We start from the raw sequence: 16757 nt of genomic DNA on the forward strand, positions 1-16757 counted from the left end.
TAAAGTAAATTAGAAAGTAAAGGTAGAATATAGGAATTTTCTCAAATGGTCCAGAGAAAGGGATAGTATTGGGAAGACCACACAGGAAAATTGTCCTAGGTCCTAGGGAAAGATGTTTCCAATCCTGATTTATTTCTGAGCTTGTAGTTCTATATCTGTAGTAGTCTTACTAACACTGGAACATGACTGCTATTAACAGTTGAGACTTTGGATATCTCATCTTACTCTAGTACTATCATTGTCCCAGTCATCCTGACTCCATACTTTTTGTATGCTTATATGTTGTCACTACATCATGATATTTTCCTTTAAAATATCTTAATTTTTTTTTTTTACTATTTAATGTTTTGCTGGTAGATGCTAGCATTTGACTTTTGAAAAAAATTATACATTTTTTAATTACAATTAAAAAGAACTTGTATCTCAGTTGAAACCATCTATAAAACAATTTAAAACCTTTGGTCATATTGACAAATGTTTATTTATTTTAATTTTTTTTAGTTATAATTGGATATAATACCTTTATTTATTTTTATGTGGTGCTGAGGATCGAATCCAGGCCCTTGCACATGCTAGGTGAGCGCTCTACCACTGAGCCACAACCGCAGCCCAAGAGAAACGTTTATAATGTTTATTTATTTTTTTAATATTTTTAGTTGTAGGTGGACACAATATCTTCATTTTATTTATTTATTTTCATGTGGTGCTGAGGATAGAACCCAGTGCCTCACATGTGCTAGGCTACAACCCATCCCAGTTGAGTTGTTTTTAAACATTTTCTTTTTTGGAGACATTTAGTAAAAATTAAAGCCCCTTGTTACATGAGTAGTACAGATATTTCTAGTTTTCTCAAAAAGCAAGACTTGGACCAGGGTTGTGGCTCAGTGGCAGAGCACTTGCCTAGCATGCGTGAGGCACTGGGTTTGTTCCTCTACACCACATAAAAACAAAGATATTAAGAAAAAAAATTCAAAGCTTTTATTTTTATTTATTTTATTTTATTTTTTATTGGTTGTTCGAAACATTACAAAGCTCTTGAGATATCATATTTCATACATTTGATTCAAGTGGGTTTTGAACTCCCAATTTTACCCCAAATACAGATTGCAGAATCACGTCGGTTACACATCTACGTTTTTACATAATGCCCTATTAGTAACTGTTGTATTCTGCTACCTTTCCTATTCTCTACTATCTCCCCTCCCCTCCCATCTTCTCTCTCTACCCCATCTACTGTAATTCATTTCTCTCCTTGTTTATTTTCCCATTCCCCTCACAACCTCTTATGTGTAATTTTGTATAACAATGAGGATCTCCCTCCATTACCATGCAATTTCCCTTTTCTCTCCCTTTCCCTCCCACCTCATGTATCTGTTTAATGTTAATCTTTTCTTCCTGCTCTTCCTCCCTGCTTTGTTCTTAGTTGCTCTCATTATATCAAAGAAGACATTTGGTATTTGTTTTTAAGGGATTGGCTAGCTTCACTAAGCATAATCTGCTCTAGTGCCATCCATTTCCCTGCAAATTCCATGATTTTGTCATTTTTTAGTGCTGTATAATACTCCATTGTGTATAAATGCCACATTTTTTTTTATCCATTCATCTATTGAAGGGCATCTGGGTTGGTTCCACAGTCTAGCCATTGTGAATTGTGCTGCTATGAACATCGATGTAGCAGTATCCCTGTAGTACGCTCTTTTAAGGTCTTCAGGGAATAGTCCGAGAAGGGCAATGGCTGGGTCAGGTGGTTCCATTCCCAGCTTTCCCAGGAATCTCCATACTGCTTTTCAAATTGGCCGCACCAGTTTGCAGTCCCACCAGCAATGTACAAGAGTACCCTTTTCCCCACATCCTCTCCAGCACTTGTTGTTGTTTGACTTCATAATGGCTGCCAATCTTACTGGAGTGAGATGGTATCTTAGGATGGTTTTGATTTGCATTTCTCTGACTGCTAGTGATGGTGAGCATTTTTTCATGTACTTGTTGATTGATTGTATGTCCTCCTCTGAGAAGTGTCTGTTCAGGTCTTTGGCCCATTTGTTGATTGGGTTATTTGTTTTCTTATTGTTTAATTTTTTGAGTTCTTTGTATACTCTGGATATTAGGGCTCTATCTGAAGTGTGAGGAGTAAAAATTTGTTCCCATGATGTAGGCTCCCTATTTACCTTATTGTTTCTCTTGCTGAGAAAAAAACTTTTCAGTTTAAATAAGTCCCATTTGTTGATTCTTGTTATTAACTTTTGTGCTATGGGTGTCCTATTAAGGAATTTGGAGCCCGACCCCACAATATGTAGATCGGAGCCAACTTTTTCTTCTATCAGACGCAGAGTCTCTGATTTGATATCTAGCTCCTTGATCCACTTTGAGTTAACTTTTGTGCATGGCGAGAGGAGGGGATTCAGTTTCATTTTGTTGCATATGGATTTCCAGTTTTCCCAACACCATTTGTTGAAGATACTATCCTTCCTCCATTGCATGCTTTTAGCTCCTTTATCAAATATAAGATAGTTGTAGCTTTGTGGATTAGTCTCTGTGTCCTCTATTCTGATACCATTGGTCCACCCGCCTGTTTTGGTACCAGTACCATGCTGTTTTTGTTACTATTGCTCTGTAATATAGTTTTAAATCCGGTATCGCTATATCACACTTCCTGCTTAGAATTGCTTTTGCTATTCTGGGTCTTTTATTTTTCCATATGAATTTCGTGATTGCTTTATCTATTTCTACAAGAAATGCCATTGGGATTTTGATTGGCATTGCATTAAACCTATAGAGAACTTTTGGTAATATCGCCATTTTGATGATGTTAGTTCTGCCTATCCATGAACAGGGTATATTTTTCCATCTTCTAAGATCTTCTTCTACTTCTCTTTTTAGGGTTTTGTAGTTTTCATTGTATAAATCCTTCACCTCTTTTGTTAGGTTGATTCCCAAGTATTTTATTTTTTTTTGAGGATATTGTGAATGGAGTGTTTTTCCTCATTTCCGTTTCAGAAGTTTTGTTGCTGATATACAGAAATGCCTTTGATTTATGCATGTTGATTTTATATCCTGCCACTTTGCTGAATTCATTTATTAGTTCTAGTAGTTTTTTTGTAGACCCTTTTGGGTCTTCTAGGTATAGAATCATGTCATCTGCAAATAGTGATAGTTTAAGTTCTTCCTTTCCTATTTTTATGCCTTTAATTTCTTTCGTCTGTCTAATTGCTCTGGCCAGTGTTTCGAGAACTATATTGAATAGAAGTGGTGATAGAGGGCATCCCTGTCTTGTTCCAGATTTTAGGGGGAATGCCTTCAATTTTTCTCCATTGAGAATGATGCTAGCCTGAGGCTTAGCATAGATAGCTTTTACTATGTCGAGGTAAGTTCCTGTTATTCCTAGTTTTTCTAATGTTTTGAACATAAAGGGATGCTGTACTTTGTCGAATGCTTTTTCTGCGTCTATTGAGATGATCATATGGTTCTTATCTTTAAGTCTATTGATGTGGTGAATAACATTTATTGATTTCCGTATATTGAACCATCCTTGCATCCCAGGGATGAATCCTACTTGATCATGGTGCACAATTTTTTTGATGTGCCTTTGTATCCGATTCGCCAGAATTTTATTGAGGATTTTTGCATCTAGGTTCATCAGAGATATTGGTCTGTAGTTTTCTTTCTTTGAAGTGTCTTTGTCTGGTTTCGGAATCAGGGTGATGTTGGCCTCATAGAATGAATTTGGCAGAGCTCCCTCTTTTTCTATTTCCTGAAATAGCTTGAAAAGTATTGGTATTAATTCTTCTTTAAAGGTTTTATAAAACTCCGCTGTATCCCCATCCGGTCCTGGGCTTTTCTTGGTTGGAAGTCTTTTGATTGCTTCTTCTATTTCATCTATTGATATTGGTCTGTTTAAGTTGTGAGTATCCTCCTGACTCAGTCTGGGCAAATCATATGACTTAAGGAATTTATCGATGTCTTCACTATCTTCTATTTTATTGGAATATAGGTTGTCAAAATAATTTCTAATTGTCTTCAGTATTTCTGTAGCGTCTGTTGTGATATTGCCTTTTTCATCCCGTATGTTAGTAATTTGAGTTCTCTCTCTTCTTCTCTTCGTTAGCATGGCTAAGGGTCTGTCGATCTTATTTATTTTTTCAAAGAACCAACTTTTAGTTTTGTTAATTTTTTCAATAGTTTCTTTTGTTTCAATTTCGTTGATTTCCGCTCTGATTTTAATTATTTCTTGCCTTCTGCTACATTTGCTGTTGTTTTGCTCTTCCTTTTCTAGGGCTTTGAGATGAAGTGTGAGCTCATTTATTTGTTGGTTTTTCCTTTTTTTGAGGAATGACCTCCAGGCGATGAATTTCCCTCTTAAAACTGCTTTCATTGTGTCCCATATATTCCGATATGTTGTGTCTGTATTTTCATTTATCTCTAAGAATTTTTTGATTTCCTCCTTTATGTCTTCTGTAACCCATTGATCATTCAGTAACATATTGTTCATTTTCCATGTGATGTAGGATTTTTCCTTCTTCTTTTATCATTGATTTCCAGTTTCATTCTATTATGATCAGATAAAATGCATGGGATTATCTCCACCCCTGTATATTTACTGAGGGTTGCCCTATGGCATAATATATGGTCTATTTTTGAGAAGGATCCATGTGCTACTGAGAAAAAAGTATATCCACTTGATGATGGTTGATATATTCTGTATATGTCAGTTAAGTCTAGGTTGTTGATTGTGATATTGAGTTCTATAGTTTCTTTATTCAACTTTTGTTTGGAGGATCTGTCAAATGGTGAGAGAGGTGTGTTGAAGTCACCCATAATTATTGTGTTGTGGTCTATTTGATTCTTGAACTTGAGGAGAATTTGTTTTATGAACGTCGCAGCACCATTATTTGGTGCATAAATATTGATAATTGTTATGTCTTGTTGGTGAATGGTTCCTTTTAACAGTATATAATGTCCTTCCTTATCCCTTTTGATTAACTTAGTCTTGAAGTCGATTTTATTCGATATGAGGATGGCCACCCCTGCTTGCTTACGAGGACCGTGTGCGTGGTATATTTTTTCCCAACCTTTCACCTTCAGCCTGTGTATGTCTTTTCCAATCAGATGTGTCTCCTGGAGGCAGCATATTGTTGGATTTGTTTTTTTATCCATGTCACCAGCCTATGTCGCTTTATTGGAGAGTTTAAGCCATTAACGTTTAGAGTTACTATTGATATATGGTTTGTACTTCCAGCCATGTTTGATTATTTATCTTCTTTTTTTTTTAATTTAATTTAGTTTGTTTCTCCATGGTTAGCTTTCCCCCCGCCCTCTGTTTTTATAGAGGCACTTCCCACTGATGGTTTTGGTTATTGTTTTTCATTTCTTCCTCGTGTAGTGTTTTGCTCAAGATGCTTTGCAATGCTGGTTTTCTGGCTGCAAATTCTTTTAGCTTTTGTTTATCATGAAAGATTTTTATTTCGTTGTCGTACCTGAAGCTTAATTTTGCTGGATACAGAATTCTTGGTTGGCATCCATTGTCTTTCAGTGTTTGAAATACGTTGTTCCAGGATCTTCTCGCTTTCAGCATCTGTGATGAAAAATCCATTGTTAACCTTATTGGTTTACCCCTGAATGTAATCTGCCTCCTTTCTCTTGTAGCTTTTAATATTTTCTCTTTGTTCTGTGTATTGGATATCTTCATAACAATGTGTCTTGGCGTTGGTCTACTGTGATTTTGTGTGCTCGGTGTCCTGTATGCATCTAAAATTTGTATATCCAGTTCCTTTTTTATTTCTGGAAAGTTTTCTGTAATTATTTCATTCAGCAGGCTACTCATTCCCTTGGTTTGAATCTCTGTACCTTCTTCTATCCCGATGACTCGTAGGTTTGGTTTTTTTATGTTATCCCATATCTCTTGGATGTTTCTCTCGTGATTTTTAACCAGCCTTTCTGAGTTGGCTAGGCTCTTTTCAAGATGATATATTTTGTCTTCATTATCTGACGTTCTGGCTTCTACTTGCTCCACTCTGTTAGTGATACTCTCAATTGAGTTTTTAATTTGGTTTATTGTTTCCTTCATTTCTAGAATTATTGTTTGATTTTTTTTATAATCTCTATCTCCTGATAAAGATGCTTAACTTCTTCTTTTATCTGTTTATGTAGTTCATTTTCAAAGTGTTCTTTCACTGTTTGGATTTGCTGTCTCGTATCCATTTCATCTGTCTAAGGTATTCCTTGAGTTCTTTATATGACCATTTTTCTGCTGACTCTAGGTCCTCCTGAATATTTAGGCTGTCCTTCATTGTTTGTACCCCTTTTCTTCCTTGCTTTTTTATGCTGCTCATGTTACTTCTTGTTCTGTTTGACTGCTGAGTTACTGTTTACTCTTATAAATTTATTTGATGCTTGGGAGGAAAGATATTAGAAGGGAAGGGAAGAAGTCACTAAAGAGAATGAGAGTAGGCAGGTAGAATTCAAGGAAGGGGGAATAAGAAAATTAAAAAGAAATGAAAAGACAAAAGAAACAAAAACAAAACACACACAAAAAAGTTAGAAAATAGAGAAAGAAAAGAAAAAAATTTTTTTTACAAAAATAATAATGATAATAAAAATAATGAAAATTAAAATTAAAAAAATTATAATAATAATAAAAATAAAAGAATTTAAAAAACTAGAAACATTAAAAAAAGTTAAAGAACAACAACAAAAAATTGAAAATGAAAGAAAAAAAAGAAAAAGAAAAAAAAATGATAATAATAGTAATAATAAATGCAGTCATAGAGTTCGATTAATTTCTTTTCCAGTAGGTGGAGCTGTGCCCACTGGGTCAAGCTTCTCCTCTCACTAAGTGGGAACCAATCACTGTGTAGCAGCTCTTCCTCACAGACTGGGCGGGTCTCCAATCCTGAGTGCCTAGGGCCTTCTCTTGTGTTTCCTCAAGCCAGGCCGCGCTCACCTGTGACGCTCACCACAATACTGGCTACACGCCATGTCTGCTGCTCCTGGGAGCCCTGTTGCGCTGGTTTCAATGCAGTTATCTCCTCTGCCCGTGACGTCAGTTCTCTGCCAAGGTGGTATCACATGTAAATGGTGACCGTTCGTTCCGTTTGCCCGGTGACCGATGCAACGGGTGGGTCCTGACTGTCTCTCCCAATCCCCGTTTCAATCCTGTGGCCACTGCCTATGAAGGCTCGGTTGGTTTTTACCTCTGAAAGTTTCTAAGGGCCAACCAGTTATTTCAGCGGGATTGTTAGTGCTGAGTCACGAGAAGCAGGCGAACCAGAGCTTGGATGCAGCCGATCCGGGCTCGGTGTGTGTGTTCTGAGGGGCCCAGACTGTACACCCCAGATCCATGTCAGCTCAGCATTGCCTAGTGATCCTGAGCAAACAGCATTTATACAGTTTACAGCTCCCTATGCCTGCGCAGTTGAAGAGGTCAGAGACTTGATCTCTCCCCGCCCGCTGCCATGTTAGATCTCCTCAATGATATTCATGTTGCCCTTACAGCTTCCTGGCATAAGCAAGTTCTTGGGATTATACAAACTGCTGCTTCTGTTTCCAGTCCAGATTTCTAGAAATTAAACCCTGCCGCCGTCGCCTCTTCCCCAGGGCCACGCTCAGGGGCGCCGCGCTCGTCCGCGACCCTAGCTGCGCCGCCGACCGGTGCCCAGCCCCCGGGGCCCAAGCGGCTGCTGCTGCGGCTCTCCGGCTCCCTCCTCTGAAGCACGGGTCCCCTTGCAGGGGCATGCAGAACGACCCCAGAGCAGGCTCTGCCCGAGGGTGCAGCGGCGAACAGGCGACCCAGGTGCTCAAGGCTGCGGTCCAGCCTTTGGAGAACAGGGCTCGGCACGCAGCCCAGCTCCAACCTCTAGGTGCGGCTGCCGGACAATGTAGCCATAGCCATCAAGACAGCCGGCAGAAAGCAAATCTCAAAGCTTTTAAAAATAAAGAAAAGCAAGACTTAAGACTCCATTTGGCTCCAGCCATTTTATTCATTTCTTCTTACTGGAGTTTTGTATTTATTTGTTAAACTGGATGAGGCATCATATTTTTACTTCTTCCCTGTGCAGCCTACAGAGTTGAGTCTTAGCTGATAGATCGGATTCTTTTTGACTCTTTTAACTTGTGGTTTAACACTTTCTGGGTGTCTGCTTTGACAGTTGAAATGGTGGAGGTTCTTATGTCAAGGAAACTGTGAATGCTTAGGTGCTTTCTCCTTGTTTTTTTTTATCCTCTTGTTTTTAATCGTTGTATGTTGTCTTTGGAGGTTAAAGTCTTTGAAATTGTGATCGATAGCCTTAACACATATTTTGCTCTAATAGTCTGCTTTTTTCCTCAGAGTTTAATACACCAAATTATTCCTTCTTATGAAGGTTGGAATACTGTGGTAGATTCTCAACAGTGGGAAAGTTTATTATTGGACTTGCTTTTCAGAATGTGCACATTTTACTCCATTCTCAGTATTGTGGTAATTCTGTTGCCCATCTTCATACTTTTTTTCCTTCAACAACCACCACTCTAATCTTTCCATTTCCTGCTTTAGAGTAGTCTGGTATTCAAACACTTCTTTCTTGGGCTCAGGAACTTACTTTCTTTCTGTGATGAAACCATATTAATGTGTTATATTAAACCCTTTCACTTTTCCTGGTACTTATGTTGCAATAATCTTGTTCCCACTAATGTTCTCCACTATTCATATAGTGGAGATGGTGATTGTAGGGCTTGATGCAGCAGTGGTAGCTCCTCCTAGATTATGATAGTGATGAGGTTTGCCCCAGCATGGCTTTTTAGGGCTCTCTGGATCTGCTTTTAATTTCCACTACTAGTTAAGCTCATTTTCTTTCTTACTCATATCCTGTTGCAACTGTGTAGGTGCACTGCTTGGACATCTCTCAAAGTTCTAAAGAACTTCTTTAGTTCCAGAGAGAATAAGTAACTGATAGCATGCACTTGTTAGTAGCTTTAGAATCCTTTATCTTTTGGGCTGAGGCCTGGGAAGCCTCTACCCAGCAACAGATCTTGGCATGCCAATTCAAGTCCAGTTCAGGTCTCATAGTGGGAAGTCTTTGCTGCAGGGCTCCCAAGATTTTGATGGATCTACATCTAGGTCTAAGGCTTTTTCTACTCAGTCCTGCTTTATATTACCTTTACTTTCATGGATTTGAGATCTGCATCATGGGCTGAAAGTCTTCCATGACCAATTTTTTTTCTTCCTCTTTTTGTACTCTTTTCTCAGTATCTCTTTCCCAAAGGATACAATTGACACATACCACTATTGGTTATTTACCTAATTTCTTTTTTCCAAATCAAATTGTAATAAGGATTTTAAATTTTTTCTTTTTAAGCTTCTTTCTTTTGATTGCTCCCACCGTTTTTATAGTTTATCATTTCCCTCCACCCCTAATACTTTTGCTTCTTGTACTGTCTACTTATTTCAGTAAGTGGCACCATTTACTCACTTGTTGTTCACTTTTAAGTTCTTCCTCAAGGTGGTGTTAAAAGGGAGACTTACTCTAGCAAGAGATGAATGAGGTCACAGCTTTTGAGGTGTCAGGTTATGTAGGGCTTTTCTATAGATCATTAAAAAGCCATTGGAAAAACTTCAGTTGTTTTACTCTGAGATGGGGAACTATTAGAAAGTTTTGAGCAAAGGAATAATATAATCTGAATAAATTTTTAGCCAGGAATGTTGGGTTGATGTTTGGAGAACAGGTTGAAGGACAGAATATTTGGAAACAGGTAGACTAGTTGGGAGAAATCATAGTAGTACAAGAAAAAGACATAGGTATCTTGCACCAAGAAATGGGATTTCCTAATCATATTAGTAAACATTATAAGATTAATAATCCTCAGCACTGAAGATGTAGAGGAATGGGTCTTACTGTTGAAATGTAAATGAAGGTGATTTGGAAATATTTAACTTAGTAAAGAAAGTTAAATTCCAATACATTCGTTTTATATAATGCTAGGCAGATGTTCATATTAATAGGTCTCTCTGTGTGTGTGTATACATACACACATATACACATATATATAGTGTTATGTGTGTGTGGGTACACACCCACATATATATAATCATGAAAAGATAACCACTAAATTTTAGTTAAAAAGAAAAGCAGCACTAGTGACTAAATTGTGGTTACATCCTTAATATTTGAATTGTTACAAGATTATTTATTCTCTAAATTTTTATATGAACCCATATAGAAAAAGGTAGTGATTGACAGAAATTTCATACATTATACTTAATCAGGTTTTTATGATGCCAACATTATCTTGAAAGATATTGTTTAATACATCGTTAATATAATAAAATTATTTCTTATATGTTTTGTTTTAGATATTTAAAGAGATATAAATTATTTTAAGGTAAATTCTAGAGGCCCTAAGGGTTTCCATTAGAAAATACATGAGAAAATTCCATATGATCAGCATTTTATTAGGTAACATAGGTGATACAGAAATATAGCAGTTTCTTTTCTTAACTAATAATCAAGTGGGATGGGTAAAATGAAATAATAAATATATATGTGTGTATAAATGTGCATACGTACATGAGAAACTTACTGATCTGATTCTAGGAATTTGTCTTAAGGAGATAATTGACAAATGTGCAATGACAGATATATTGTCATATTCATAGCAGTGTCTGTAATAGTAAAAAATTATCTATAACCCAAGTGACTATCAGTGCATATTAAATAAATTGTGATAATTAGAATATTGTGTTATAATTTAAGATAATTATTTAGCTGTATAGTTATTAATAGGTAAGATGCACACAATCTTTTAAGTTTGGGGAAAACAAGTTGAGTGCATTTATAATATCCTGTTTCTATATATGGAAAGGCTGGCCTAGGCAAAGTAAGGAGGAGGGTAGATTTGGAGAGGCAACGTGTAGAAGAGGACATTTTAGATAGCTATTTCTCAGCCTTTTTTTGACTCAGATTCTCTTTCTATATTTAAAAATAATTACAATGAAATTTCTTATACAGTGTTGGCATAGTATATGATGTGTTTTTTTAAGAAAATGTATCTTTATTAGTATAGTATTAAAAGTTGGTGCATTCTGTGTCCAAGTTACTTTTGACACATAGTAAGGAAACTTTCTAATGATTAAAACTGTTTAACAGAATGGAATTCTAAGCATTCAGTGTTACTACATAACTGTTTAGCAGGTATACTGAAAATAAAGGTTTGTTTTCATTTAGTCTTGCTAGTTCCTGGATTTAGCAAGTAACAGATTGATTTTATGACCTTGTGGACAAAGCTTATCCCTAATCCTGAGAGTTTATGAAACTCCTTTATAAGAAAGATAGCATCCTGTGTGTGGTTGTGTGTGTGTGTAAAATTGCACATTAAAATTTGGCAACATTTAGGAATGCCATCATTCATTGCTTTAAAAATGTATGTTTTATTCCTACTTAGGCCGAATACACCAAGCAATGGTAACATCTTTAAATGAAGATAATGAAAGTGTAACTGTTGAATGGATAGAAAATGGTGACACAAAAGGCAAAGAGGTATGATCACTGGGTTAAATTTTATTATTTCTTGTCCTGCTGTCAAGATTCTTAATGTAGGGCTGGGGTGGCAGAGAGCTTGCTTAGCATGTATGAGGCACTGAGTTTGATCCTTAGCACTGCATTAAAAAAATAAATAAACAAAATAAAGGCATGCTGTCCATCTACAATTACCAAAAAGAAAGATTCTTAATATAGCAAGACATTGTAGCACATGCCTATAATCACCAAAACTCTGGAAGCTGAGGCAGGAGGAGGATCATAAGGACTGGGATGTAGCTCAGTGGCAAACTGCCACTGGGTTCAACTCCCAATACCACACACACACAAAAAAAATTCTGAGTATAAAAACAGAAAAGTATATTATTTTTATATGATACATGTATTTTTTATCGTTTCTTAAAAACTTTGGCATGATTAAAATTTTTCACTCAAAGAAAACTTAGGCTTTCCTTACATATCTTATTATGATTGCACATGTCCTGTTATTATTAGATGGAAGTGTATTATTTTAACCCAGCTCACAAAATTTGAAAGTTGCTAGAAGCTAATTATGTGGTTCTGTTTTTCACGGTGCTACTAGCAATTCATATAATCAAGAGCATATATGCAGCAGGTGTGGTGGTGCACACCTGTAATCCCAGACACTTGAGAGGCTGAGGCAGGAAAATTACAAGTTGGAGGCCAGCCTTAGCAACTTAGTGAGAACTTGTCGCAAAAATAGTAAGGGTTGGGGATGTGGCAAGTATAAGATCATATGCATGATGGTGTTAAAAAATTACACATAACCTAAGTGGCCATCAGTACATATTAAATAAATTATGAAAATATAATAGAATATTTAAATAAAATAGAGTATGCTTTTTGAGATTTTTTAAAACATGAGTTATTCTAAACAATTTTGTTTGCAAGGTACTGCTGCTCATTAGGTTGAAATCATTTATTTACTGTGTATAAATTCATTTGAAAAAGAAAAGGTTAATTGTCAAAATACCTTTTCAAAATGTACATGTGTGTGTTTTAAACAGATCGATCTGGAGAGCATCTTTTCACTTAACCCTGACCTTGTACCTGATGAAGAAATTGAACCCAGTCCAGAAATACCTCCACCTTCAACATCTTCAGCCAAAGTAAACAAAATTGTGAAGGTTAGTGATGAAAATTTATAACAGGGAATATATGTATATGTGCGTGTCTTCAGGTTTAAAATTGGAAGACTGTGTATATTTTAAAAGTATTGATTGACTTTTTTTAAAAAAAATTCTTTCCATCATCCACATCAATGGAAAACACACACTTTCATGGATTGAGTTTGTCTAATTCGCAATTATGATAATCATTAGATAAGATCAAAGGAATTCCTTGCCTAATTAGGATTTTTTCTGAGACTTATAGCTTCAAAAAACATCGAAGTTAGAACCATTTGTAAATAAAAATAACTTTATTATGAATAATGAATACCTACCCTAATAGTCTTATGAAGTTATAATTCTGCTGTTTATGTTTATTAAAGAAAGATGAGAAATGATAGGAACTGTTTAAACTACTTGTGTATCATCTATGAAGATAAACTTTAAAACCATGATATATTCTTCCTAGCAATTTATCTTTTTATAAAAGCTAAAAGTACATTACTTTTAGTATTTCAAAAAATAATTCTTCTTCCATTCTCTCAACCTATTACCATTAACACTTGGTATGAAAATTCAACATCTTAAAAATCACTTAGTCCTGCAAATGTTACTGAATCTGCAATTCTTTGCACTTAATTTTTAAAAAGCATTCATTGACACCCTCCCTCCCGCCATATTGTGCAGGTACTGTGCTGGACAGAATACAAAGATGAATGTGACAAGGCTTTCAGCCTATAGGAACTCAATATTTTAGAGGGAGGACATACATAAATATCTAAATATATTATGATAGAGACAATAATGGAAACAAAGCATTCTGTTTTGTAAACTCTGCATATAAACATGTCATATTTGTCAGTTCATGTAACAAGCATATTGAAAGTTACTGTTTAGAGGTCAATAGTTTTCACTTGTAAATGGACTGTTTTTCATATTCAGCTTCAAAATCTTGGAGGATCTTCAGGTTTATCTTTCTTGCTACATCATTAGGAACCTTTACTTACCATTAGAGTCATCTGGATTTTTTTTTTTTTTTTTTTTTTTTTTTTGGTGGTGCTGGGGATTTGAACTCAGGGCCTTGTGCATACCAGGCAAGCACTCTACCAACTTAGTTCTATCCCCAACCCCTCACCTGGATAATTGTTAAAGATACTATCTGGGCCTCACTCCCAGAGATTCAGTGTTATTTAAAAGGAGGTCTTAACTAGCATTATTGTCCTTCAGATAGTATCCATCTCATCTGAATATGCAGCCAGGACTGAGTACAGCTGTATTATTTGATACTTTTGAAATGAATTAAAAGAGGTCTGTAGTAAATAAATAATAGAATCAAAAGTTTGTTGCCCTAATCTATGCAGTATCCAAGTCTTCAAATCTCCTAAGAAAACCTTTTTATGGTAAACAACAAAACATATTTCATAGTATTTCAGTATTTAATTTTAACAAAGGGCGCTAAGCTGTCTAGAACTAGTATTTTATTAATTATCCTGATAACCAAAATTAAACTTACTGATTCCCAAATCCAAAATGCTCAGATATCCGAGACTGTATGAGAAACAACATGATGTTACAAGTGGAAAATTTTATTCCTGATCTTGTGTGATGAGTCACAGTCAACATGCAGTTGCACCAAAAACACAGTATAAACTAACATCTATGTCTATTGTATATACAGTGTATATGAAATACACATGAATTTGGTGTTTAGAATTGGTCACCAAGGTATCTCTTTATGTATAAGTAGATATTCTAAAACATGGAGAAATCTGAAACACTTCTGTCTCAATTATTTAGGAGGGTTGGGGCTGTAGTTAAGTGGTAGAGTGCTTGCCTTGCATGCATGAGGCACTGGGTTTGATCCTCAGCACCACATAAATAAATAAAATAAAGGTACTGTCTCCATCTACAACTAAAAAAATAAAATAAAAAGTATTTAGGAAAAGGGAGACTCCATCTCCATGAAGTTTTGGCAGGATAACATTATAACAATGTTACTTAACCTCTCTTTACTTCAGTTTCCCTGTCTGTAAAATGGGAAGAGCAATAATAGTGACTTCATAGGGTTGTGTAAAATCAAATGAATTAATACATATATAAAGTCCTAAGAGCAGTGCCTTGGTCATGTTAATTCCCTAATAATTTGGGGGTGATGGTGGAGGGGAATATTCTATACGCAAGAACTTGAATATTGATAATCATAGGAATTCATTTTAGTTTTTCTCCATTTAGTTTAACATTACTGTTTGTCTGCATACTTTGATCCATTCAAGAAGCTGAGATCATGATCTGTATCTGAGAAGTGAAGAGAAAAAATATACAATGAGTATCTTTTTTTTCCCCTATAGAATCGAAGAACTGTGGCATCTATTAAGAATGACCCTCCTCCAAGAGATAATAGAGGTAAAGTAAAACTTTTGTCTCTTAATCTTACCCATTGACCATTCAGTAAGGAGTTGACAAGGTAAATAAAAAATAAATATTACCTTGATATTATTTACTTAAAGTTTATATTCCCCCGCTTCTCCCCTGTCTTCTGTTTTCTTGGTGCTGGGATCGAATCCAGGGTCTCACACATACTAGGCAAACACTCTACCACAGAGCTCCATTCTCAGGCCATATGTGTCTTAATTTTTAAAATTTATTTTATTTTTTAATTTTTCCTGATTTTCTTTTTTTTTTTTTTTTGAATCTTTAAAACCTTTATTTTTTATTTTATTTTTTTTTTTTTAATTTTTTATTGTGGGTTGCTGATTTTCTTACATAACAATGTCAATAATATTTTTTAAAAAGATTTAAAACATGTAATGAATATAAACCCCATGAAATGTGTAATTTTTTTAGTCAGCTCAGTAAATTTGAAAATTTGGGCTGGTAGAGTGCTTGCTTAGCATGTGGGAGGCACTGGTTTGATTCTCAGCACTGCATATGAATAAATAAATAAAAAGTCTATCAACAACTTAAAAACATTTAAAAATAGTAATAATTTTGCAAATTTGAGGAGAGCATTATGAGAAAGAAGGAAATGGGGAAGGAAGGAGTCAGCTGATTGTGATGATTAAAATGTTTACCTTAGGGGCTGGGGATGTGGCTCAAGCGGTAGCGCGCTCGCCTGGCATGCGTGCGGCCTGGGTTCGATCCTCAGCACCACATACAAACAAGGATGTTGTGTCCGCCGAAAACTGGGAAATAAATATTAAAAAATTCTCTCTCTCTCTCTCTCTCTCTCTAAAAAAAAAAAAAAAAATGTTTACCTTAGGGCTGGGGCTGTAGCTCAGTGGCAGAGCACATGCCTAGCACCTGTGAGGCACTGGGTTCAATCCCTAGCACCACATAAAAAATAAATTTTAATCTATTTTTATTTTATTTTATTTTTTTTTTTAAAGAGAGAGAATTTTAATATTTATTTTTTAGTTTTCATTGGACACAACATCTTTCTTTGTATGTGGTGCTGAGGATCGAACCCGGGCCGCACGCATGCCAGGCGAGCGTGCTACCGCTTGAGCCACATCCCCAGCCCTTAATCTATTTTTAAATAAATTAAATAATAAATAAAAATTTAAAAATAAAGACATGCTGTCCATCTAAAACTACAAAAAAAGTTATAAAAAAGGTTTGTTAATTTCCTGGCCAGGAAGCTTCCAAAAAGTATGATGGGAGTTAGCAGAAGAAAAATCTGAACAGGCATAAATTGTAGTTAAATTCCAGTCTTTCATATGCTTTCAGCCAGCAAAAGTAAGGCATAATTAATTTCTTTTCTACTGTTCAGCATTTTAAATTTAGTATTTCTGATTGTCCCTGTATATGTGGATACTGGGACAGGATGGGCCAGAGTTATCAGAAGAGAGGTAGGAGGGGAAAGTCATTCTTTTAAACATTGTCCTTTGAGTCTTGAAAGTTTATATTTCTTTTTTTTTTTTTTTTTTGGTAATACTGTACTTTATTAATTTATCAGTATTGTAGGTGTTAGGTTGCCTTTTTTTATATATTTATTTATTTTTTAGTTGTAACTGAATACAATATCTCTATTTTATTTATTTATGTAATGCTGAGGATCCAACTCAGGGTCTCTCACATTCGAGGCGAGTGCTCTACCGATGAGCCGCAACCCCAGCCTTATATT

The 16757-nt window shown here is 35.6% G+C and overlaps 1 protein-coding gene across 6 annotated transcripts in view; it reads left to right on the forward strand.

Annotated features, from left to right (window-relative positions):
• Positions 1-16757, forward strand: part of Kif2a (kinesin family member 2A) — a 68679-nt gene that overhangs the window by 22768 nt on the left and 29154 nt on the right. For all 6 annotated transcript variants that reach the window (XM_058583139.1, XM_058583140.1, XM_046456317.2 and 3 more), the window contains exons 2-4: positions 11410-11504; positions 12533-12652; positions 14983-15037. In XM_058583139.1, the coding sequence (XP_058439122.1) occupies positions 11410-11504; positions 12533-12652; positions 14983-15037 (270 nt within the window). The remainder of the gene's footprint in view (positions 1-11409; positions 11505-12532; positions 12653-14982; positions 15038-16757) is intronic.

Source organism: Marmota monax, unplaced genomic scaffold (genome assembly GCF_021218885.2).
Source record: "Marmota monax isolate L192 unplaced genomic scaffold, Marmota_monax_Labrador192_F-V1.1 WCK01_AAM20220418_F8-fsc00037, whole genome shotgun sequence".
NCBI classification, from domain to species: Eukaryota; Metazoa; Chordata; class Mammalia; order Rodentia; family Sciuridae; genus Marmota; species Marmota monax.